The sequence below is a fragment of the Typha angustifolia genome, chromosome 15, assembly GCF_048772165.1.
Source record: "Typha angustifolia cultivar Huaian chromosome 15, ASM4877216v1, whole genome shotgun sequence".
Lineage (NCBI taxonomy): Eukaryota > Viridiplantae > Streptophyta > Magnoliopsida > Poales > Typhaceae > Typha > Typha angustifolia.
Window position 1 is genome coordinate 22,097,494 of NC_133253.1, and position 25,015 is coordinate 22,122,508.

Sequence of the window (25,015 nt, forward strand, 5' to 3'; positions counted from 1 at the left end):
AACGCTGCCGCTGTTCTTGCCACCACTACACCAGAAAACGACCCAAAGGTCAATTCTCCAATAATTTCGGTACAAATACTGCACATTTAAGAGATAATTAAACTAAACCTACGAACTAAATTAACGGCCAATTTCTCACCCTCTAATGGTGTTAACACTTGTCAGAAACGTTTTATAGATATTTATTAATTAAAATATTAGATTATCACTAAAAAAATATTTTGACTCTCTTAAAATTACCATTATGATAAGTTTCTAACAGAGTAGTCCTAAAATATAATTATTAAAATCACTGGCTAAGTTTTTCTCTTTGAGTTTAGAATATATAATATTTATCATTTTAGGACGAAGTTGAGTATAATATTGAATAACTATTATACTACTTTAAATAATATTTGTAGATTTAAGTTATATTGTAATTTAATTATGATTAATTAGATTTAATTAACATAGTGATATTATGATATTTTAAAAGTTTTGAGAGGCAATTATGTAAAACTTCTTACATATAGTACTCTGTTCCAGCCTTCCAGGTCTCGCTCTTTTTTACCGCTGTTTTTTTCGTTCTCGGCTCGCTCTGCGTCAGATGTCCTCGTGGCCTTCCGGAACTCCTACCTCTCCGCCGCCGGATTCTGCCTCCACGGCCGCCGCCGGGGAGGATGCCTCCGAGAAAAGTCTCCTTCCGGCCTCCCTTAAGGTCTCTTTCGTTCTGACCTCTCATCCCGCTCGTTTCCTTGAGCGACTCCTCTTGGCTTAAATCTCGGAGGTTTGAATTCTAGCAGGAAGAGGTTGATGATTCCAAGACGGATCAGGCCCAGGAGATCAAGCCTGGCTCGGTGGACGATTTCTCGTAGGTTATTTGGACTTGCATTTCTTGATCTCTCTTTTTGTGTGCAACGGTCTGATAGGTCCTTTGCTAAAAATATGATTCATGTGTCGTTTTGGCTAGATTCTTGCATCGATCGTGTTGATTATAGTTAATTTAGATTTTGAGTGATGGTAGTGTTTTTATTTCTGCATCTTGTGGGAAGAAGAAGGTGGAATCCAATAAACTTTTGTTTCAGCGTAGGTGAAAAAGGAGGAAATAAGGTGACAGTTAGACTAATAGCATCAGTTCGTGAGAAATAAAAGGAAAAAAGAAAGAAAAAAGATTAAGGAGTACCACATTGGTGGGATCCACAGAATTTGCAGATATTTATTTATTGGTTTTAGCATTACACTAACATGGATGCTCAGCAGTGTCTCCATGTAAAACTGGTTTGCACCAATTTACACTAGATGCAATTTGATTATGATAACTACATGTACGGTTCAGTTTCTAGCTACTTTTTTTTTGTGAAGTCATTTTATTGCTTTTAATATGCAAGAAGAGATCCTAGACCTCATAAACTTATAAGATATTCAAAGTACTTCACTTCATCTTTGCTGAAGAACACTTGTTATTCTTAGCTTAGCTAATAGAAAACCTAAATATCCATATTTGAGCTATAGGATACAGAAAGCTTTTCTATGTAAGGCATTAAGACTAGAAGTGGTAAACTGAATATTTATGTTCAAAACCTTACCAGAGGATGCTCATCATTGTTCATTCATATGCCATCAAAATCATTGGATACTCATATTTAGAAAGAAATTCCACATCTGTATTGCTTTTCTTCCCAAAAGCATAAGTTTCTATGTTCTCACGTTAAGATACATCCACCTTCTTTTTATAAGATAATGTACTTAATTGAACCCAAGTCTTAGATTTTCATTCTTTATCTGCAGTACTATTGTCTAAGAAGGATATCTTTGTATTTTAAGTGAAAAGAAGATTCAATTCCCAAATTGGTCATTCTTTTCTTGATGGCCATTGTTATAAAAATTGGTACCTAAGTGTCCTAGAAAATGTATCATGATGCCTAGATAAGGCTAATAGCTTAGCTCTATGACAGGTAATCCATTATATGTAGTATGGCGTTTTTATTTCCTTACGTTACCCCCTTTCTATCTTTTACCTTTATTGCATTGACTGGTATGGAAGTATTCTGCAGAAAAAGGTCCATCTTCATTTAAGATCAAGGATTTGTGTCATATCATCTTGTCCTGGTCTTACCAAGATGGACTGGTCTGATGGTGTCTTCCACATTATGCATGTCGTTATGGCTGATGCCCTTGTATGTGTCTGAGATAGGAATTCATCAGAAAGGCAGCTATGTCAACCAGCTCAAACAAGTATGTTATTAGATCTGTAAGGAATTGCAGTAATCAGAAAAGGAATCATTAAAGATGGAATCTTCTGTTGGATGGTAAAAATTTAGAGTCTTGTGCAATAGAAGATCCACATCCAGTTAACTAGCTTACTTTTTGTAGGAAAAAGAATCCTCACTTGGCTTCTTTTTATTTTTTTTCATCTCATCTCAGTTTGGCATTATAGATGAGTTGTATCTTTTGCATTTCCCAGTTCTCTGTTCACTGAGAATTTTGGTAGCTTCAACCGCTGAGATGTGACGAGAGTAAGATATGTGAGAATTCCAACCGCATGTTGCTTGCTATTTCTTCCCCATCTTCAAGTGTACCCTATCTCTAACTTCATAGTCAATTCACTATGTTTCTTCTTGATTGATTATGCTATTATGCAGTAAGTGCCTGCCTTCTTTCTTCCTTTAAGATTATGCTTTCATTTCATGGAGAATTGGTTGTGTATTAAGTGAGAAAAGTGTTTGATTTGTAACTCATCACGGAGTTGTTCCATTTGTCAATGATTATTAAGACCCAATTCTTTTATTGCTATTCAAATTAATTGTTTATCCTTCTATCCATAGTGACATTTCTAATGATACTGCATTCAGTGATAAAATTTAAAAAAAAAAAACATGTATGACTTTCAGGGAAGCAGATATTATTGAGCATGAAGAGAAATTGAACATGTACGAGGCTATGTATGCCCGACGATTGAAGGCCAAATACTTTTCAAATAAGACTTTCACTGGAGGTAGTCAAAATTCTTGAATTTTATATCTGATATTCATCTAGAATGTATGCAAGCTTCACAGTTTGTTGTCAATTTGACAGTAAGGTATTTGCATATCTTGATACTATCCTTATTCTTTCTTCCCAAAATAGTAATAATATTTAATTAATTGGTGATATAGATCATGCTGCCCTTGGACAATTTTTAAATTATTACATTAAGTTACTGCAGGTACTGACAGAATCAAGCTAGTTATTTTTATTTTGTCGCAAAAGTACTTTTCTTTTGATACTTAAGATAATTATAGGCCTTCAATTGTTCTATTCACAATTTTTGTATTTCTGTCACTTTTGAAGATATTGCATTCTCTTGTTACACATCATCAGAAATTTGACAAATTTCCATCCACAAAACATCTACCACTTTGATAAGAACATTAGAGCAGATTTACCCTTGCACTTGGGCCTTGTGTACTCATCTTTGCATTAGGAGAAGCTGATGGCTGACACTTGCAGTACAACAAGACTGGTGGTTTTGGCAGTTAGGACATGCCTAACTACATAGGGCATATCAAGCTACACCAAGATCACAAAGTAATACCTAGGTAGACACAGCTGCTTAATATCTAAGCACAACTTGGATAATTGGAATCTGGAAGCTTCTCAATACATCTGTTTTTACCATTAATACCACCTTGGTTTTATCTGGTTTAAATGCAAAGGTGTGTGTAAGAATGACCAAAAGTCTGGAATCATCTGAATATATGCAATTGGAATATATCCGGGGCAATTCTCACAAGAGGGTGTTCATGTAATAGTTGGTCCATTTTATGGATGCAAATTCTTTTCTGCAAATGTTTTGGCCTGGCTAAACTCAAATGCTCGGGCAGGGACAATGACCATTTCAAGACAGTCTCTATGCCAGTTCTAATATTTTATAACATGTATTGCAGATCAAAAGAAGGTATTTACTATCTTAAAACTTTGTCGGTGAGCAAAGAGATGGAAGTCTGTAGCACAGCTCAGTTGCATAAAACTCTAATCCTAGATGATTGAACTCAAAACATGTATCCTATTTACTCACTTATTCAGCTAATAGGAAAATCGAACTTGATCATAAGCAATGTTCTTGCTTGCTTTTTAATTGGCAGGGAGGTGGGCCACAATATCTAGCGTGCTTACCTCAACTCAAAAGTCAAACATATACTTAAATCTTGATTCAGAGAATCCTAAGTTTGAAGCTTATTTGCAGACCATTTTTATGGCAGATAGGCATAATAAGAGAATTAAAATGCTCATTTTTTCTAATCTATGATCGTAGAAGCAAACTTTCAACCAGAAAAATACATGTACTCGACAGTATACATTATATAATGTTAGATATAAAAGATAAACAACAATTAAAAATAAAGCATGAAATGATTTGCATTTCTCATGCTGCCACCAAAATGGAGTGATGGATTTGCACATAAAAGGCTATTTCTTTCAAAATCTTATCTATGATACTGCCTCAGTAATAGTAGTTAGTCCATTATGAGATGCAATTTGTCATTTAATGCCTAGCTTCTTCAAAATCAAGGCAGTTATTGTATTCAGAATTTCAACCCTGTTAATATTTTTTTGTTTGGTGCTAAACTTGGGATATCAACATACTGTTAGGGGAGGGCACCATCTACTATCTCATGCATGATCTGCTCCTGTTATGCTGAACTACAATCATACTTAAGTGTCATATCTATTTGTACCATGTGTTCAGTGTCAATATACACGATTACCATATAGTCGAGAATGAAGCTTCCACCATCTTATTAACTCCTATGCTCCACGGGAGCCTTTACAAATCACTCTTCTTGCTAAATTTGATTCTTAGGCATTGAACACTTGCTAATCCTTGTGAGATTTTTTGCTGATTGCCTGCACAGAGGAACATATAGTGCTGGTTAAAGTATAATTAATTTTGTATTATTCATGGATCTCATTTTCGGCTGATCTTGATCTTGCCCGAAATAGTCCGGTGACTATTTTGATTTGGGATTGGCCAGTTTCAGCTATATCGGCAAAAATCCAGTTGAAATTGATCGAAACTCAGTAAAAATATGTTTAAATATTCAAGTCAGATTTAAATAGATCCACGCTGGGGAACATCAATATATGATGTCCCTAGCTGCCTTCTTTAAGTTTTCATTTTTTACTATCTATTTTTTATACACATTTTCATCCCACCCTTCACGTTTTATCGAGTTCATTCGGTGGCCGATCCAACAAGCTCTTTTGGCTGCTATGCACTCTAGTATTTTTTTTTCTTTTGTTTTTTTTCCATTTATCTTCTCTCTTTTTCCCACTCACTTTCTAACTACCCATTTCTTACTGCTGTAAAACAACAGTGAAAAGAGATAAAGATCTCTCTCTTCATTTCACTTTTATAGTAGTAATTTACGAACATAAAAAATTATCAGATCCAATTCGAAATTTATCAAGATTTTGAATAAGTACTTAATTTAGTTTTTATGCTCTGAGTAATCTTTATTTTCTTTTATTTAGGACACTTTTTCTAAATATTTAAATTTTTTTTAATGTTTTTAAATATAGAATTTTACGTACTTAAAAAATAGTTTGATCAAATAGGGGCAATTGATCCGATTGATACGACCGATACACATCATTTTTATGGATGGTCAATCCCGATCTCAAGTTTTAGAATCTTGATGGATGCATAACAAAAATCACAATTGCTTTAGGAACATAGTTCCTTAAGTGGATTTTATACTTATAAAGAAAAGAGTAGTAGTATAGTTTGCTAGTAATAATGCTAATATAGGCTCAAAAACATATTTTCTCTTCGTTAGTGTTTTCCTATCTAATAATGCTATTTTTTTTCTTATCAAATAACTCATAAATTGTCCTAATTTGACTCTCGTATATGGTATTATGGATTTTTATTTATTTTGAAGGAGAAGAGGTCATAGACTGGTATCATAGAATTTGCTTTATGGTTTGGTTCTATTTAATCTGTATTAATCTTATTTATTTCTTCATTCTGATTTACTGTCATTTTTACCGTTTACATAGCATTTCTAATTTCAAAAGACACCACTCTTACATTTTAATTCTCCTGATAGAATTATCCTGTTTAGCAACTTTCCAGTATTGCATTACTAGTGCCCTTCTGATTCTTTTATCTATTTTCAGGGGATATATTTGAGCAGAAAGTACATGTTCAAGATCAGACAATCAAGTCAAGCAGGTGCAGATCGTCCATTCTTTATATCAATTTTATAAGTTTCTCTATAGTAACATTTATTTCCATATACACAGGTGGCCGTGTACAAGGTCATTTGCAGACCCTGCCAAATACTTACAGGAGCAAAATCAGTCTCCATCTTTGGCTGCTGAAACCTCAGTCACCCCAACCAAAAAGCAAGCATCCAAGAAAAGCTCTTAAACTGAGCTCTGTGGAAGCAATCAACGGCATAGTGCTTCTGGTTCTCTCTGTGCATGTAGTTATTAGTGCATGATAGTTGAGTGAGCAACTTTGTCATGTATTCTGCTAGATGTTGGCAGAAAATGTAGAGATCAATCTCTGTGGTCATTCCCAACAGAAGAATATTGCATAATTTGAACCTTATGAGAAAAGTTGCTTTTGCTGTTCAACTGATTTATTGAATTGACTGATACTTCTGAAACGTATCATATGGATCAAGTTATTCCTGTTTGAAACATATTTCTTTGTTCTCATACATGTTAGATGATTAAAATAATCATATGTTCCAATGACAATCTTGCTTGGTTACTTGAGTCACTTTTGTTTTCTTTAATCAGGGTTTCATGTTTGCTTTGGCCTAAGCTCCTATGTTTTTGACATGACTATTGTTACGGAATTTAAGAAGCTTTTACCATTCAGTCATTCATGTCGAACAAGGTAAGCAATTTTGTAGCATTATCCACAAATACTCCACCTGGGTATCTTTTAGAACTGAAACCTTCTATGTCACTAATTAAGTTGTCTTCTGGAGGCAACTATTTTTCATTCTTTGTTGCTGTTGAAATTAGGTGGAAACTCATTGAAAATGGTTAGCATTGCTCCTCTCATAGAAGAAGAGACAATGACAAAAAGAAGACCATTTAAAAATACATGTATCCCGCAATAACAGAAGTTCATACTTTGTAGCTGCACCTCACTGTTCTTCTCTGTTTCAGATCTTATTTAGCAGCACAGCTCTCTTGGACATCTTGTGGTACACCAGAAGAGTTCTCTTCATGGAGCTTTTCAAGCGTCTTTTGAAGCTGAACCTTTTCATTTCTAAGCTGGGCGTTCTCATGTAGGAGCTGGCTGTGATCCCGCATCACACGGTTCAGCTCGTCGAAAAGTTGGCGATTGGTCCCACGGAGATGTAGTACCTGCGTCCCCAGCTCAGTTAAGTGCTTCTGTTTTCTCATGCGCGATCTACGAGCAGATTCTCTATTTGATATCATCCTTCTCTTTCTCCTCACTTCTGCTAGGCTCAGTTGTTGGTTGTCTGCCTCATCTGAGGTTGAATTATTACTGAGACAAGAAACAGGAAGGTGGTAAACTTCTTGGATCAGTGGCATGGTATGGGGATGGTATGCAGTGTGAGGTCCAAAGAGACTGCTGAATTCAGAGGAGGAGATGCTACTGTGAGTCATGTTGTAGTGAGTTCTGAAGGAAGGTGGATTTGATGGGGAAAGATACTGAATGCTGGCAACCTCGCCAGGATACATGGTTTCTACTGTTGAAGAGAGAACTTAGGAGGTCTTGGGCAGGGAGAGATGGAAGGTGTGTTGCACGATAGGCTTGTGGAAGGGGAGAAACCATGAGATGGTACGGGTCATTTATAGTGTGAAGGACACAATGAGAAGAGACCCCACTTCCAGCAGCCATACAGTAAACTTGTATAGCATCGCAGCAAAGATGCATATAGTATTCATTCGCATATAGTATTCATTCATGATCAGCAATTAGCTTTATGGATATCATGGATGTCCACATGTGCTTTTGTGTATACATGGTCATGGAATAATGGAGCTTCAAATAACATCATATATCAGGTCCTCTAGCCATTTAACCGGCTGTTGGTTGGCTAACAGTAACAAGCATCTACTGTCGATTGAGAGGGTTGCGACAATGATCTTATGGTGTGCAGTCGTAGAGCTGGATGATGGACATGTGTATAGAGCATGTAGTATCATGCAGTGTAGGATCATAATGAGATGCAGGTTCCATCTGTTGGATAAGAATGCCCACAATATGCCAAAGAAGTAAGAGGAAAGAAGAGCTTTGAGGGTATGTTGGGATTATTATATTTATTGGTGAGAGATGATCTCAATTCTGACAGAGCAGACGTAACGGAAGTCACTTTCTGCAAAGTGAAGAAATTTATAATTGATGATTCAAGTGATCCACTCCAGTGGTCCCCCTTGGCCTCAAAGAAAATGGGTAATTAGGGTGCACTATGAAAAATAGCACTAATTTTCTGATGAGCATTCTATTAAATCTTTTTCTCAGATGTGCTTGTCTCAGCTCTTTATCCAAAGCCTTCTTTTGTAGTTAAAAGGAGACGTCCCTATCCATGAGGCTTCTATATAAGGTATTCTTTTTAATTTTAATCTTGATCGTATTATTATTTTTTCATAAGTTTATTATTGTTATACTAGGCATTTATTTTACTTGCATAAATGTTTGAGCTAGATTTTATACGTTTAGTGCTAATTTCTGTCTGGTATACCGAATAGTTGATGTAAACATTCTCTTCTATAATGCACTTATCATTTCATTCTTTCTGTTCTAGGAAATGCTTCACATCTACTATCCATCTATGCTGTCACCTTGTAATTCTCTCATGATATAAATCATGAAGTGAAGTGTGTAGTTATCTATAGTGCTGTAGGTATTATCAGTTAAAGCGTCGTAACTTGCTCATTAGATTATCTAATGTCATGTCATTTAGATGGTTTATTCGATTTATTTGATTCTCCTGGTTATAGAACCAGAACTAGAATTTGTTCCATTAAGTGACGCACATATTACATATCTATCCAATTTCACGTGAAACACGACGATGGTTAGGAGTCATTTCTTGATATTAATGGGATCATAGCAAGGTCTTCACTTGCTGGAAAACTTTATTTTACTTGTTATATTCTTCCCTATCTTGCCACTGTGATGAATGACACAGGAACAGGCACAGGAACTTTATAAGAGAACATTGTCTTAGTTTAATGCTCTACACTAGATGGCATAATATGGTAATGATGAGATTCTAAAGTCACTGGTAGTACATAGAAGCAGCAGATATGAGTTCTGGATGTTAATATTCCTGCAGGATTAACTATGACACCCTCTAAAGTTCTGGATAGGGAATTGCTTGACATAGAAGATATCTGTAGAGGTAATTACATATGCAAGTCTTATCGAGTTCTCCTTATGATACGTACTGGGTAAATGTGGTATAATTTGGTTCCTCCACGTTGGTTTCTTTTCAGTGCCATGTAGTAGCGAGTTTACTGGCCAGTTAAATTGTTCGTAATTCTTTGTTGATAAGATCAAATAGCACACTTTGACACTTTGAAAAAGTGGTCCCATATGAGATTTTCTTTTACTATATTATTGTACTCTCTCCTGATTGTCAAACATGCACTTCTACGAAAGCTTAGTTATATTTTATTCTTGGAAGTTCATTTAGGGCAAGGATCACATTTTGGAACTCTTTTTTATTTTCCTTTCTCTCTCTCAACGCCGCATAAATTTGTATTTTCTGATCTATTTTTAGTGGAATTTCTCATTGACCATTTTTTTCCCCTCTTCGTTTTGCAGCTATGTATATACTGAGAAGTGAAAAACTATTTATTACTGCTCACCTAATCCCACAAGAATGAGGAAACATCTTAGCTCAAAAGGAAAAGCAACTTATGAGTTGACGTGGTGCAACTATGAGTAAAGGAAGCAAAAGGAAATCCCACACCGCAGTAGGTATGGATATTGTTAGCGTTGAGATTCCCATTCTATTACATCATCTCGCACTACATCTCCCATTTACCCACATCCTTAATCCCCGGGTCTCTAAACTAACCTTCCAATATTTACCCCTCGCATCGATTCTTTTTCTTGTTGGACGACAAAGCAAATCTCCACCTGTGCCCTTCTCTCGTAGAATCCAGCCACGCTCTTTCATCCTTCCAAGTCCCTACTACGTGTCCTAATCAGAACGGCCGGTTTAGTGCCCGAAGCAACTTCACCGGCTGATCGTGGTGGGGGTTGTTCTTAGCTAAACGGTTCCTGGGGAACATCGGAGTGGATCTCTTGTCTTCTTCTTCGACACGAGCATCTCTGAGCTTCCACGTCCTGCCTTCCATGGAACCGACCCATTGATTAAGCGAGAGATAGCGGATCTTTCAGCCGTCGGATAGTCATGTCTCTTCCTATCGCCGTCCGATGGATGGTGATAGGAGAAGATAATTTGCGACGTTAATCTTGTTTTACTGGTGCCGCTGATGGGTCCCTCCTACCAGCACCGCACAATATGTACTGATATGGTACTTTGGAGCCGATTCGAATTCGGTGCGCCCTCACATCGATTGCGGTCATGTTCCTTTTCTATCTTATAAGGGTCCTCTGTCTTTAATTTCGGACATAATTACGACGATCGAATCTTTTAATTTCGGACAGGTATTACGATCGTCGAATATACGTACTGACATAAATTTGAATCTATAGTTAGTAGATGAATTAGCCCGCACCGAATCTCTCTCGCTCTTTTATGTGACATCCTGGATGATGGATGTTGGTCATATGTCAGACATCTCGCGACGCAGAGACAAGTGTAATTAACATCGAACAAGGGATGAAGTTTTATAATATACGAGAATTTTTAGTTAAATGTTACGTAGGATGATGGTAGGACGAACGAATCCGTCCGTGTCCTCATAAATGGATTTCGTACGGGGAATTACGGCCAAATGATGGCACTGAGACGAATGAGGAAGTTCGGTAATTTCGTACTTCGCACAGTTGGATACTTGGCATCTCTTGTTTGGCTGCGAATTAAAGGAGTGCAGGGAAACTGCTGCAGCTCGGGCTGCATGCGATCAGCTGCGGCAGTGGGGAGCATGGATAGCGAGAGAAGCTGAGGAAAAGGTTAAGAAGCATATAGGACAAAAGAAAATTTGGGAAAAGGAAATTTAAAAAGAAAAAAAAAAGTTAAAAAAGAAAATATTGTTCTTCCACTTGGTATTGTGATTATTAATGCTGCTTGACTTGACTCTATGCTTAGCAGATCCAATCGAATATGATCTCTAAATAGTCCTTAATTGACCTCATCCAAAGTATTCAATTTGTTCTCGAACTCATTATCATATTCATGAATCCACTAGTTTAGCTAGTTGATTAACCCATAAATTTAAACAATTTGAACGAGATTCGGCATCTCTGTTTGTCAAAACCTATCTCAACATTTCAATCTCGAATTATTAACTCTAAAATCTTTCATAGTTGAGTAGGTATTCCCCCACTGATGATCAAGTGCAGGACGAATCAAGCAGTAAAAAAAAAAAAGAGAAAAAAATTCGTGTCACACCCATGTAGGCTTATTAGATACGAGCGTTAAATTAAGTTCACTTAGATCGATCAGCAATGCCCATAACTTGGAGTCAGCTCCATTCTGAGGCAAGACACAGCTCCAATCTTTAGTTTCTTTGCCTGCCATGGAAGAGCACCAGATTATATGGTGAGCCCCATCCACTACCACCATTAATTTGCATGCCCATCAGTCATCTCATTTTTCCTATGTCCAAACAAAATTATGGTCTTAATCAATTCATCTCTCTCTCTCTCTCTCTCTCTTTCTCATACAATTAAAACATGTACATAAACTACATGGGGGGTTACAAAACCACATTTGTAGTTGGACCCGGACCCACTTCTCCCACTAGGAATTAAAACCAAATCACCACCTTTCTCTTTTGAGTAGATTCTCTGCCTTTTATACTTGTGTTTATGTTTACTCGTATATGGATTGGCCTACAAAGGATAAGCTTTATATGTTCTACTTAAAAAATATGTTACTTCCTTGTGAGACTCTTCAATAGATAGATACATGCATTAGAATCTTTTTAGCAAATCTTTTGCTGTCTCTTTTACGAGAGGGGGTTATAAGTATGTGCAAGTAGGTTTTAATTAATTAAACAATACTGAGTGCGTGGAAGGGTGATGCAAAGCTGCACGCCATGGGAGAGAGAGATGCCTACGTATAACGAGTAATAAATAATAAGGTGTGGATCCACTAAGGATGTGGGATTATGAAGGCCATTAGGCTCTCCCCCTTAAACAAATAACAAATAGGTGTGATCATCCAATTGTTCTCGAGACCCAGGTCTCATGCAAACCCACCATCGTCATGGGCGTCCACATCGGACGACGTGGCAGACCTTCGCATTTTGCCGCATGACGAGCTGTGGTGCTTTCAGGTGTCGCGCAGCGGTTCAATGGAGTGGGGGGCGATCGAGTACGAGACGCCTCTTCTTCTCCTCCTTCTCCTTCTCCTCCTCCTTTCCATACAGTTGGGGATTCCTGGACTAAATTAATAATACTAATGATTGTTTACAATTAGTGATCTGGGCTCATCATGTTGGCGGGCTTCTACAACCCAATAACGATCGATTACTTCACGTGGTTTCTATTAGGACATTGGAGATCAAGCAGGCCGAACTTGAAGGCCCATTTCTATTAGGCAACCTTAAGATACTTAAGAAATTCAACTAACAACGAAAATTTTAACTTATTTAATAGAAATAAAGATAGAATTACTCTCGTTTAAATGCTTCATATTTTAATGTGAAATTATCAGAAAGTAATTAGAAGGGCATTTATGTGAAAATTAAATATTTTGAAGGATATTCATACAAATAAAAATATTAATGAAATATATAAGCAAAGAATGAGAGCATTTGAGGGTATGCGTGCATGTAAAAAAAGAAGAAGAAGAGATACACTAATAAAAAGAGTATTACTTGATAATTTAAAAACATAAACTTTCTTAATTAATGCCTACCCCAAACTGATTAACGGGTAATTACCGGGGCACAATACTTGATAATTACAGTGTCACTTGTATTTTTGGCGGTTTATCTTTGGTGTTTTTAGTGATTTAGTTAAAATACAGGGATCAAATTGAAAATAGTAGAAAGAGGGAGTGCATATCAAAATAAACATATCTAGAGAGTGAGAAATGAAAAAAAATCCCAACAGAAAACAAAGAGGAGGTTACCTTATCCTATCGATTTAAAACGCCGCCTTTCCTCACTCCAACTCTGTTCTCTTTCCCTCTCTTCTCCTTCTCTTCTCTTCTCTTCTCCAGAATTAAGATGCCGGTCTCGGATCTCTTCCGAAACCCTAAACACTCGCCTCTCTCCTTCCCCACGCCCAAATTCCAATCCCTTTCTCGTCCCATCCGATCAAGAGCTTCTTTTCCAACCCATATCTCCCTCAACCACCTCGGACTCCACCGACGTCGTCTTCTTGGGTTCCCCTCGAAGCCTAACTACAACGTCTCGTTGAATTACCTCTTCTTGATTCAATTATTGTCTTTCTTGATTGGTTAAAGACGTTTTGGTTTGTTTCTTGTAGGTTTATGCGGAGAATTCTTGTTCCGTTGGATTGGATATAGATGCCGATGAATTCTTAGAGGTGGGGGATAGGGATTTGCCCGTCGATCTCTGCTTTACTCGGACGTTGCCTCCTGCTCTCACGCTAAGAGAAGGGTATGAAAAGATAGGGAAAGCGGTCGAAGACCTTAAGGTGAATCCGCCTTGTTCGAGTAGTGGTGTGCTCAGATATCAGGTGCGCTGATGTTGTCTTATTTGCGCGTCCGATCACTTTTTCTTAAAATTTTGAATGAATTTACAAGAACATGAACCTTTTTTGATACGCTTTTAAAGGGTTTTAAAATTGTTTTCAACGTTCATACGAGGTTATGCACGGTATAGCTTGTCTCAGTTGTTATACATTGCTCATACGCTATAATACTCTATGATAGGGTCCTTCATGTTATTTTTAACTGTTAGAAATAATGATTTGTATTATTTCTCACTAAACGATGTATATATATACATCATACAAAGTATGTTGTCCCCCAGGTATAATATAAGGATACATGTACATTAACACCCCTATTCAAACTCAGTAGATTAAATATAGAGAGTTTGCTAATAAGATACTTAACCCGAGGAGATGGAAGAAACTTGATGGAAGAGACTTGGTGAAAAGAACATCAATCTGCTCAATAGAAGATATATGAGAAAGACTCACAGTGCCAGTTAGAAACTAATCTCGAATAAAATGAGCATCCACCTTGATATGCTTAGTCCGTTCAAGAAATACAGAACTAATTGCAATCTGTATAGCACTCTTATTATCATAATAAATAGCGATAGACATAGGAGTCAACACACCCATGTCACCCAATAGACGTCTAAGATGAATGATCTCCTTAGTAGTGGTGGACATTGCCCTGAACTCTGCTTCGGTACTAGAGAGTGACACAATATTCTGCCTTTTGCTACGCCAAGAGATAAGAGAATCTCCAAGAAATAAACAGAATCTAGTAGTAGAGCGACGGGTGGTAGGATCTTCAGTCTAGTCAACATTAAAGTAGACTCGAAGCATAAGTGATGAATCTGCAAACATCAAAAGAGAGCGAGTAATAGTCCCTATACATATTTGAGAATACGAAGAAGTGCTGCATAATGAATAAATCGATGAGATGCCACAAGTTAACTAAATTGACAGCATGAGAGATATCTAGTCTAGTAATACGTAAGTATACAAGCTGATCAGCAATCTGCCAATATCTAGTTGGATCCGGTAACGGTACATCATCTGTGGGATGAAACTATACATGAAGCTCAAGAGGTGTATCGATTATTCTATCATTAGATATAGCAACCCGACTAATCAAATCAGAAGCATATTTCTGTCGAGATAAAAATATATCTTTCTCACCTCGAGCAATCTCAAGACCTAAAAAATAATATAAAAGTCTTAAGTCTTTCATCTTAAGGTGCCGAGAGAAGTGTTTTTGTAGAGATTTGATGGATGCCAAATCATCATCAATAATAATTATGTCGTTTGCATAGGGAAACAAAATAACCCTTCCATGTGGTTATGACCGCACAAACATAGATTGGTCATGAGCACTCTCAACATAACTAGCCTCGATAATTGCACAATGAAAACACTCAAACCCAGCACGAGGTGCTTGCTTAAGTCCATATATAGTATGATGAAGGTGACATATATGAGATGAAGGAACAGATAAGTCAGGTGGAGGTTGCATATAAACTGTCTCAGACAAATCACTATGAAGGAAACCATTCTTCACATCCATTTGAAATAAAGGCCAACGATGAATTGCAGCAACTGTAAGAAAAGTACAAATGGTAGTCATCTGCGCAATAGGAGCAAAGGTCTTCTAATTGTAAATACCATACTCCTGAGTGAAACCTCTGGCAACAAGATGAGCTTTGTATCGCTCAACAGAACCATTAAGTTGTCTTTGATCTTATAAACCTATTTGCAGCTAACAGGTTCAACTCCATTCGGCAATGGAACGATATCTCATGTCTGAGTATGCTCAAAGGCCTGAAACTCCTCAACCATAGCACGTTGCTAAACAGGATGAACAATAGTCTATTGATAAGAACTATGCTCATGTTCTGCATGAAGAACTGCTAGAAAAGCATGAAACTCTGAAGAATAGCACGCAATATCTATGTAACCATATCTCTGAAGAGAGCGATAAAAGCATGAAGCTCTGAAGAATAGCACACAACATCTACGTAATTATATCTCTAAGGAGAGCGATGCTCACATTGTGAATGACGAAGACCTATAATGCCAACAAGGGGAGAAGACACAGATAGAGGTGGGGCAAGAGTAACAACAGGAGATCCATCAGATGTAGAAGAGATGGGACTAACCCGTCGAGAGTACACCTGAGTAATATGATGATGATGTGAAGAAGAGGAAGCTGAGGAGAAGATTTAGATTCAAGAAAGATAATATCTTGGGTAAGATCTTTCATAAAAGTAGCATGTCGGGCAATACGCAGTTGTTGAGTCAAAGAATCGTAGCAACGATACTTTTTATGCTCAAAACTATACCCAAAAAGAATACATTGCACAAACCTGGCAGGTAGCTTGTTATACTCATGAGCAGAAATAAGGACGAAGTAGGTACATCCAAAAACACGAAGATAACTATAATTTGGCTTAACAAAAAAAAAAGAAAAGAATCTCATATAGAGAATGATCACGTAAAAGAGAAGGCATGAGGTTGATAAGATTAACAGAAGTCAAAATAGCCTCTGCCCAAGAAGAATGAGGAACAAAAGAATTGAGAAGAATAGAACGAATGGTCTCCAATATATGTCGATGCTTTCGTTCTGCTACACCATTTTGTTCATGAGTATACAAACATGACTGTTGAAAGAGAGTGCCATGAGAATGAAAAATAGAATGCATAGCAAAAGAGATGTACTCTCGAGCGCAATTAGACCTAAAAAGCTTAATACGTTTTTGATATAGAGTGTAAATCATAAAAGTAACAATTTGAGGAATTTCAAATCTACGACGAATAAGATAGATCCATGTATACTTCAAAAAAACATCTATGAAGCTCACATAATATAAATATCCACACATAGAAAATAGAGGTGCAGGTCTCCAAATATCAGAGTGAATAAGGTTAAAAAGAGAATTACTTTTATTAATGTTTGAAGAAAAGAGAAGGGCCACGTGTTTGGCCAACTTGCAGCCCACACAATCAGACATAAATAAGTGGAAAAGAGAGTAGCACCAAAAAAATAAGACATAGATGGAGTAGGAAGATGTAAAAACGAAAGATGATACAAGCCGCCAACTCTACAAGCAACTCCAATCTCCCTGCCGATACGTAGATCCTACACAACATATGAGAAGGCAGTAAATAAAATGTGATATTCAAGGTCACAAATGCTACTAACAAAGAAAAGATTCATACTCAGTTTTGGAACATGGAAAACAAGTGGCAAGGTAAGATGACCAAATGGTGCAGAAGTACTGGTGATAGATCTAGACTAATTAGTGGGAAGAAATGACCCATTAGCAGTCTGGATAGGTGGCAAGTGAGGAGAAAGAGAGCAAGCAGTGAGAATAGAAGAATATGAAGTCATATGGCGAGTGGCACCGGAGTCCACAATCCATGTGTCATGAGTAATACCAGAATTCGCCAACATAACTAAAATATCAGGCTGAGAAGCAGATAGAGCAGACGCTGGTTGATGTAGGAGCCGGCTAACTCTATTGAGCAAGAGTTTATTCAATCTGTTGCAGACGATCATGAGGAACAATACAGACGGGAGCCACATTATTGAAGACATCATTGGCCACAGCTGTAATCTGACAATAGAGTCCTTTGGTCCTATAATTTGTGTTTCTCGAGATACAACTCCCAACAATTTTTAATCAGATGTCCAGGCTTGCGACAATGAGAACAATGTGGACAGGGGTGAGATGAGTTCATGTTACCAACAATAAGAACTGTACTTAAGGCTCCAAGTATCGGAATTAGGATCGGGATCGGCTGTCCAAAAAAATGATACGTATCGGCCGTATCGGCGGTATTGGCCGTCTGTATCGGTTTGTATTTTAAAATATATAAAATTCTAATTTTTTTAAAATAATATATAAATATAAATTATTCATATATAAATCTATAAATAAAAAAATAAATATTTTTTAAATTTTTTATCTCTCTCTTTCTACCGGTCACTCTCTCCCTCTCATATAAATAAAAAAAATTCTTATTCTCTCTCACTAACTCTCTCTCCCACTCTCTCTCTTATTAATTTTCTCTCCCACTAGCTCTCCTCCCCTCCCACTAACTCTCTCTCGTATTAACTCTCCCACTACCTCTCTCCTACTACCACTCCCTCTCTCTCCCACTACCACTCTCTCTCCCTCACCCTCACCAACTCCCCTCTCTCCTTCTCCTTCACCGACTCCCTTATGTTGATCTCTTGCTCTCCTCTCTCTCTCTCTCTCTCCTACTAACTCTCCCTCTCCTTCACTAATTCCCTTCTCTCTCGGTCTCTCCCTCTCCGATTCTTCTCCGGCGATGCTTTTCCGATGAGCTCCGATGAGGTATTTTTTCTCTCTTATTCCCTCCGACGAGCTCTCTTTATCTCTCACTCTCCTCCCTTTGTTTCTCCTTTTTCTCTCTCAATTTCGGTTGGTTTTGGCTGATATGGTGATCTCGATCCGAAACGGATTGGGTACCGATCGATCCGGTTGATATTTGGCTAAAACTTAGAACCATGATTGTATCTACACCAGTCGATGAAACAGACGAATGAGGAGCATAACAACACTAAAATGTGCGTAGACATGTCTCTTCAGCAACTAACTTAGCCACTGCAGACTCTAGGATTGGCAAGGTACCACGATGAACTAAGATGCCCACTAGAGGGACAAAACTCAGGACAAAGAGCATGCAAAAAATGATAAAGTTGACGACGCTCTCTAAGAGCCTCATTATCTCTAGAATAAAGAATAAGAAGTTCTAATGCTTGCAATTCACTCTAGATATCACGCATGTGATTATAGAACTGTTGGATGGATCATTCCTTTTGTTGAGCAATTTGAGCACTAGACAGAAGGTAATATTCCCAAGCACCACTAGACTCGATAAAACGTGAACAAAGGTGGCACCAAAGATCAACAGCAATGGTAAAATGGATGAGATCTGGACGAAGAGCCTTATCAATGGAAAAAATCAAGTATGCTTTGAACTCGACAATCACGAGCCTTCCAAGTAGCATATTCTTTGAAGACATCGTAGGGCAGAAGACTAGATTTATCGAGATGACTGGAGAGACCATGACCATTCAGAGCACTCTCCACCAACGATGGTCGTGCCACCATCGGCATGGCACGTGTTGGTCGGCACGCCCCGCTGTGCCAGTGGCACATCCCTACGTGATAGTGGCACGCCCCTACGTGCTATTGGCACGCATTTAAAATATTTTTAATAAATTTTTTAGGATATTTAAAAATATTTTTTGGTCTTGTCGATCTTTAGTTTTTGGTTTAAGTATATGTATTAAAAGTTTAAAACCTACATTATAATGTTTTATCTTTAGATTATTTAATAAATGACATATTTTATTAAAGATAAAGTAACAATTAAATATAAATATTATTTAACACATACTATGATTGAAGACATTCATTAAAACTAATATTAATAATTGATCACTCCTTAATATAATTGAACACAATATTAATCGCAAATAATTTAATAATTAAAATTAATATCTAGTTGAACGTAAATGACAAGGAGAATCAAATACTTCATTTGTCAGCACAAGAATAACACGAGAATGTTGTATTAAATACTATTGATATTCTTCAAAACTCATTCACTGATAGTATTGCTCGTTGTAATGTCTCACATAATTTTCATACAAATAAAAATTTTATAATTTTTCTATGATATGATATGAATATTGAACATGCAAGGGAATGAATGGCACCGACACAGGTACAGACACACCATAAGCATAAGCAGATTATAGATATAGAGTATAATAATGATGTTCTGGCTTTGGTGGGTGTAATTGATATGATGATAATTATGATAAACTCATATCATTCTGTGGGTGTACCTGTTCTAATGTCCTATTACCTACAAACTCAAGTCCTCTGTAAAAAGAATACCTCCTTGAGAAGGTTGTGTAATTGGGACGCATGTCTTATCTCTTTTATCATCACTATCAAACTGAGTCTCATTCTTATCACCATCACCATTATCATTATCATTATCATCTCTAGTCTCATTATCATCAATTTTATCTAAGACTTCTAAATGATCAATTGATCAGTTGATTTAATAATGACTGATGAAAATAGAATTTTTTTTTTAAAAAAAAGGCTCCATATGGCATAATGACTGACATGGAGCCGTGTCGAACGGCACACAACTGTGCCAGCCTGGCACGGCTCGGCACGATACGCACCCATGCCAGTCGGCATGGCTTGGCACAGGTTAGCACGAGGTGTGCCAGTGCCAAGTGCCGTGCCAGTAAGTGTGTCGACTGGCACGGCCATCCATGCTCTCCATAGTGGCAGACTAATATAACCAATCAGTCACAATTACAATCATAAAATCAGCGGAAGTAGATAGATAATCATGGGTTGAATCATAGTTAGCCATAGACTCAAGATTTGACGCAAATTTCTACCCAATTTATGCTATGAACTTGGGGCAACAATTACATTTATAAGATATTGACAACAACAAAGGAGAAGATAACAATAAATTGATTGAATAGTTAATGCTATGCCTAGCTCTCACTATTTGTATAATGTTGTAATAAATTGGATCATTAATTTATTACTTGGAGTTTGTTATCAAGTCAGACCAAAAAGCAAAACTTCTTCCTGGATCTCTCCTACCGAGCCAAAAAAATATGAAGCTTCTTCCTGGACTTCTCCCTCCGACTCCTCTAATAGCGATTAGTGTTCTCCACGATTTTGTCGGAAAAAAAAAACTTGACCTTCCTCGAGATAGTGATCGATATTGTTTGGAGGAGAAGCGGAAGAAAGGATGAAGCGGTCCAACTTCTCTGGTCTACGCTGCCAAGGCCAAGGCGGATAACGACGCCCTAGAGAAGAAGATGAAACGCTCGAGACTGAAAAGAGCAAGGAAGTGAAAGCTAAGTCGTTTCCTTCGCAGATGCCATTGTCATCAAGTCCCTCAAGGAGATGAAGAACATAAAGCACAATGGCAACATCGTCGCTCTGCATCGGAGACTTCTTCGTTGGCGGGCGATGAGATTCCGGTTCTTCTCTTTTGAACAAAGCCCTAGTTTTGCTCTGATACCATATTAGGAATAATGATCTGTATTATTTCTCACTAAAAGATGTATATATACATCATACAAGGTATGTTGTCCCTCAGGTCTAATATAAGGATACATGTACATCAACAAAAACTAGAAGTGCTATAGGTCTGCCATGCAATCTATTAGTAACTATCTTTCTAGGAGATATAGATGACCTCTATGTCTTATTCATCTAGGCTTGAGTCGACCTGATGAGGATATTGGTATGGTTCAACGGTAGAATGGTAATTGTTTTCTTCCTTTCTGTTACTCTGCATTATATCTGCAATAACACAAAATGGTACAAGAAAGGCATTTAAATTTAATGACCCCACTTTTTGCATTCTAGAGAGGATTTAACTGTTCAACTCTACATATAACTATATCAATCAAATAAATCTTATTCACGCATGTTAAGCCTTAATACATTATGGTCCACTCACTTCAAGGATGCTCTAGTCATTTCATGTCTAGGTTGCATTTGGGTCCTTACAAGGTGATGTTTCTAGAAATCTCTCATTTGAACGTTTGAATAGCTCTGGTTCTTTTCCTGTTGATAGGTCTACATCCTTCGCATTTGAGTTACTGCTAAATGAGGAGCATTATCATCTTCAACCTTAGAGTGACTTGGAGTTCATGGCTATACATGGGTGATAACATCATTACAGAGATGTGTTGTTAAGGTAAATATGTGAAAGGGGATGAGATCATGAGATGTGACCTTCATTTACATCTTCTATTATAATACAAACTACTTCTAGCATATACATGTTTAACAATCTAAGCAATTTAAATCATACCAAGACATCCGCACTTTGCCATCTTCTGGAATATGTACATGATTTATCAAATCAATCCCAAGTTTTCTTTGATTCACATACGGAATGACTTCTAAATATCTAAATATACGGACTTCTCTAGTTCATTGGATGACTCTTCCATGTGATTCTAATGCAAGTAGTATTGATTGTAGGCCTCTCGCTCTCTTTCATGCACACACAATTTATGCATGCACAAATATAGATACACAAATATATGCATGCTTGCACATGTCGTCTTACTTCCTTAAAAGTTATTGGCTGCCTTTATAGTTTATTCTTGTTAATGCACTTTATTTTCCACTTGATGAGACCTTATTGCTCTTTACTACAGTAAGAACAGAAGACTCCAATGTGTTTAGACTGCTGCAATGCTACAGGTACTTGTGCCTCCTAGTACGAAAGCATTGAATTTGCTGTGCTGTAAATATAAAGATTTGTCAGCATATCCTCAGTTTTATTTCTCAACAAGGCAAAATCATGAGGTGTCCCTTGAATTGGCTTCACTTGATAGATTGCTTGAAGTTTCTGGTGTTGGAGCTTCAATTTGTGTACGTGGCTCTTCGCATATCTTAAAAGGATACAGTTTTCTTGGAAGGTCTCTCTCTCTCTCTCTCTCTCTCTCTCTCTCTCTCTATATATATATATATATATATATACATACCTATCTTTCTACATATCAGTATATATAGAGAGTAAATCTTCCTTTTCAGAAACTCTCGAAGGTTGGACGTTTTTTGAGAATGAACACATATCAAGGGATAAACCCATAGAAAACTTCTGGACCCACTCAATGGTCTAACTATTGCAAATTTTACATCCTTCTCTTTTTTTAAATACCAAAATCTCTGATGGGGAACATATGATTGAATATATTTTTATATATCTCAAAGGGAAAATGCCAAAGGAAAAGAGAAATGGATAGAACATATAGCTGAGATTCTCTTGTTTTATCTCCATTTGGTTTTTCTTTTTTACCCCTCTGAAGAACTATAGATTTTAAGGAAGCTCTGTGCCTCTGTCATGTGCTGACAGAAGTTATGACGAAGAAAACTTTTGAGCATATTTGTAAGAAGTCATGGGGAACACAATGACGCGCCTTTCCTTCATCAATCTGCAAGTAAGCAGGGACCCTGTTATGTATTCAACGAAATTTTATGAGATCTGCTGGCTGTTATTCACAAGTCAGAAGCGATCATGTCTAAAAGACTGTTAACTAGACTTAAGAAGGTCGTCCAGGAAAAAGATAAATGCCCTTGAATAATTGGACATGGATCTAAAAGGGATTAATAATTTTGTCTATGCTTTGAAGTTTTAAGTACTTCGAAATTTAAATACATGTTCTTATGCGTCCACCTTATCAGTAATTCTAATGTTTCTGAAATTATATCAAAGTTCCCAAAATCCCTTGTCGTCGCCTTTTGTTGTGATTTTCTGTATTAATCAGTCAAATTATTTTTCTTACGTTTTAGGTGTAGTTGTGTAGAGACGCTGGCTATGAGCACTTAACTAGAAATATCATATGCAACTCAGCTTAATTTGAGGCTGAGTTGTAATCAAATATTTACTGTTTTACTTTTTGAAAATTAGGTACTTGTGTTGTGTCTGTGTTGTTTGACTGTTAGAGTATTCTCATCAAAAGAAAAAAAATGTACCTTATAAAATTGTTTCTGTTATTTAACATAATCTCATAGGATATGCTGTAACATGATTGACTTTTCTGTAGATATCTTTCAAGCGATTCACACCTGATAAGGGCCTATGGGTCCATAGGTCTCCATTATGAGAAGAAACAATCTTCAATGGAGGATAAAATTGGTTCCTTCTACTTCTTTATCCCTCAGGTCAAACTATCTACCTTTGACTTGTGCAATATATGCATGATATATACATGATTCTACTTTAGTATTCATGTGGCATTCTAGTTGTGCCAAATGTTACTTATATATTCATGACAATATTTGGAAGAAGCCTAACCTTCTGATGAATTTGCTTTAACTCTTGGTTGGCTTGCATGATTTCTGCAAATGATATCTAAGTTGCAAAGACATTCTTCATAACTGTATTTTCTGGAGCAATTACCATAATCACATTAAAGCATTTTCAAATTGACTATAACCATCAAGCATTCCTTAACTATTTGGTTGGACTTTTAACTTTTATGATCCTTATTCATCATTTTTCATTTCATATTTAGGGGAATGAATGGTGTCTCCATCTTTATTAATTATCTCTTGCAACTTCATATCAATGTTAGCATGAGGCCTAATATTGTAGTATCCATTCTATGGGCATTTTTGGCGTATACATATGTATATTTCTTATATATTGACATCTCATATAATAGATTTACAACTTATAGTTTATTACTAATATATGGTTTTCAATGTCGAAAGGGCTTATACTGGAGATCTGTTGGTTTTCTGTTCACTAGTCCAACAAATGTTATGTTCCTAAGCTCTGAACCTCAACAATTGGTTGTGGGCTTACCATTCAGAAGTGTAGTTTTAAAATGCAGTGTTTGCCTCTGCATATGCATTTGTGTCACCTTTGCCACACCTAATAGAACAACCCAGCATAGAGCCCAGATGGAACTTATCTAAGCATTAATATCAAAATACATTCTATTAAGACCTATTAATATACCAAAATATTTTAGTATACCTGACATGAGTTTTATTGACTTATTTCCTTTCTGCTTAATTAATATTGGTTCGCAGATAAGTATCTATAAGGCACACATATAAATTTGCATATGCACCTTGCCTAGCGCACATATTCTAGCAGTTGCTTAACACTGACATTAGTCTCTAGATAAAGAAAAATCTGCAGAAACAATTTGTACTACAGACAGCAGTCTAATGTAAACAGAACGGGATGAAATTGCTTTTCTCGAGGAACTTCATCAGAGTATTAAATATAAGGACATTTATGCATTCTTCAAAGTCTTCAATGGCCCAATGCACATTTTTAGACATTAAATGTGTAAAAAGGTATGCATATTGTACAAACGTAAGTTGTTAGCTTCTATGCCTTTTCACAAGCCAAGCTTTTATAGTAATTGATGCTTCTTTATAATAGGTCTCATTCTTTCCTTTTCTGTTTATTTTTGGAATTGATTCATAGTTACTTGCTAGATGGCTTTACTTAGTTAGACAGAAAGTGTTGTGTCCTTTCCCCAAATTAGCTATGGCCTCATAGGTTCAAGCCTTGGAGGCTGGAGACAACCTCTCCAACAATGGGAGTAAGGTTGATTGCTTTGGAGCCTTGTGCACTGGGATGCTTTTTTACTGACAGAGATTTGCTATCATA

General features: G+C 36.9%; 3 protein-coding genes across 7 annotated transcripts in view; 2 read left to right on the top strand and 1 right to left on the bottom strand.

Moving 5' to 3' along the window:
* The first annotated feature begins 529 nt into the window (after positions 1 to 529).
* LOC140779943 (uncharacterized) lies at positions 530 to 6,639 on the top strand. Of its 2 annotated transcripts, none has more exons than XM_073125289.1 (5): positions 530 to 697; positions 780 to 850; positions 2,871 to 2,974; positions 6,142 to 6,196; positions 6,268 to 6,639. In XM_073125289.1, exons 1-5 carry the CDS (start codon positions 587 to 589, stop codon positions 6,392 to 6,394), a joined length of 468 nt encoding a protein of 155 aa, XP_072981390.1. In that variant the 5' UTR covers positions 530 to 586; the 3' UTR covers positions 6,395 to 6,639. The 2 variants fall into 2 exon arrangements, with proteins under 2 accessions (XP_072981390.1, XP_072981391.1); XM_073125290.1 differs by having other exon boundaries at positions 534 to 697; positions 783 to 850.
* Positions 6,640 to 7,152: 513 nt separating this feature from the next.
* LOC140777071 (basic leucine zipper 43-like) lies at positions 7,153 to 7,692 on the bottom strand. The gene has a single exon (XM_073120972.1). It carries the CDS (start codon positions 7,690 to 7,692, stop codon positions 7,153 to 7,155), a length of 540 nt encoding a protein of 179 aa, XP_072977073.1.
* A 5,550-nt stretch (positions 7,693 to 13,242) lies between these two features.
* Positions 13,243 to 25,015, top strand: part of LOC140779153 (protein PHYLLO, chloroplastic) — a 32,182-nt gene continuing 20,409 nt past the window's right edge. For 3 of the 4 annotated variants that reach the window (XR_012107286.1, XM_073124136.1, XM_073124137.1), the window contains exons 1-4: positions 13,243 to 13,512; positions 13,592 to 13,804; positions 22,084 to 22,301; positions 23,430 to 23,547. Coding sequence is in view for 3 of the 4 variants with exons in the window: in XM_073124136.1 (XP_072980237.1) it covers positions 13,330 to 13,512; positions 13,592 to 13,804; positions 22,084 to 22,301; positions 23,430 to 23,547 (732 nt within the window). In the remaining variant the exon portion in view is untranslated. The remainder of the gene's footprint in view (positions 13,513 to 13,591; positions 13,805 to 22,083; positions 22,302 to 23,429; positions 23,548 to 25,015) is intronic. The other variant, XM_073124135.1, reaches the window with a different exon arrangement.

Excerpts from the sequence above, each read along its gene's own strand:
- LOC140779943 (XM_073125289.1), top strand. The coding sequence starts at position 587 with ATGTCCTCGTGGCCTTCCGGAACTCCTACCTCTCCGCCGCCGGATTCT. Across the intron at positions 851-2,870 it reads GGCTCGGTGGACGATTTCTC|GGAAGCAGATATTATTGAGC; the intron begins GTAGGTTATTTG and ends TATGACTTTCAG. Across the intron at positions 6,197-6,267 it reads CAGACAATCAAGTCAAGCAG|GTGGCCGTGTACAAGGTCAT; the intron begins GTGCAGATCGTC and ends CCATATACACAG.
- LOC140777071 (XM_073120972.1), bottom strand. The coding sequence starts at position 7,692 with ATGTATCCTGGCGAGGTTGCCAGCATTCAGTATCTTTCCCCATCAAAT.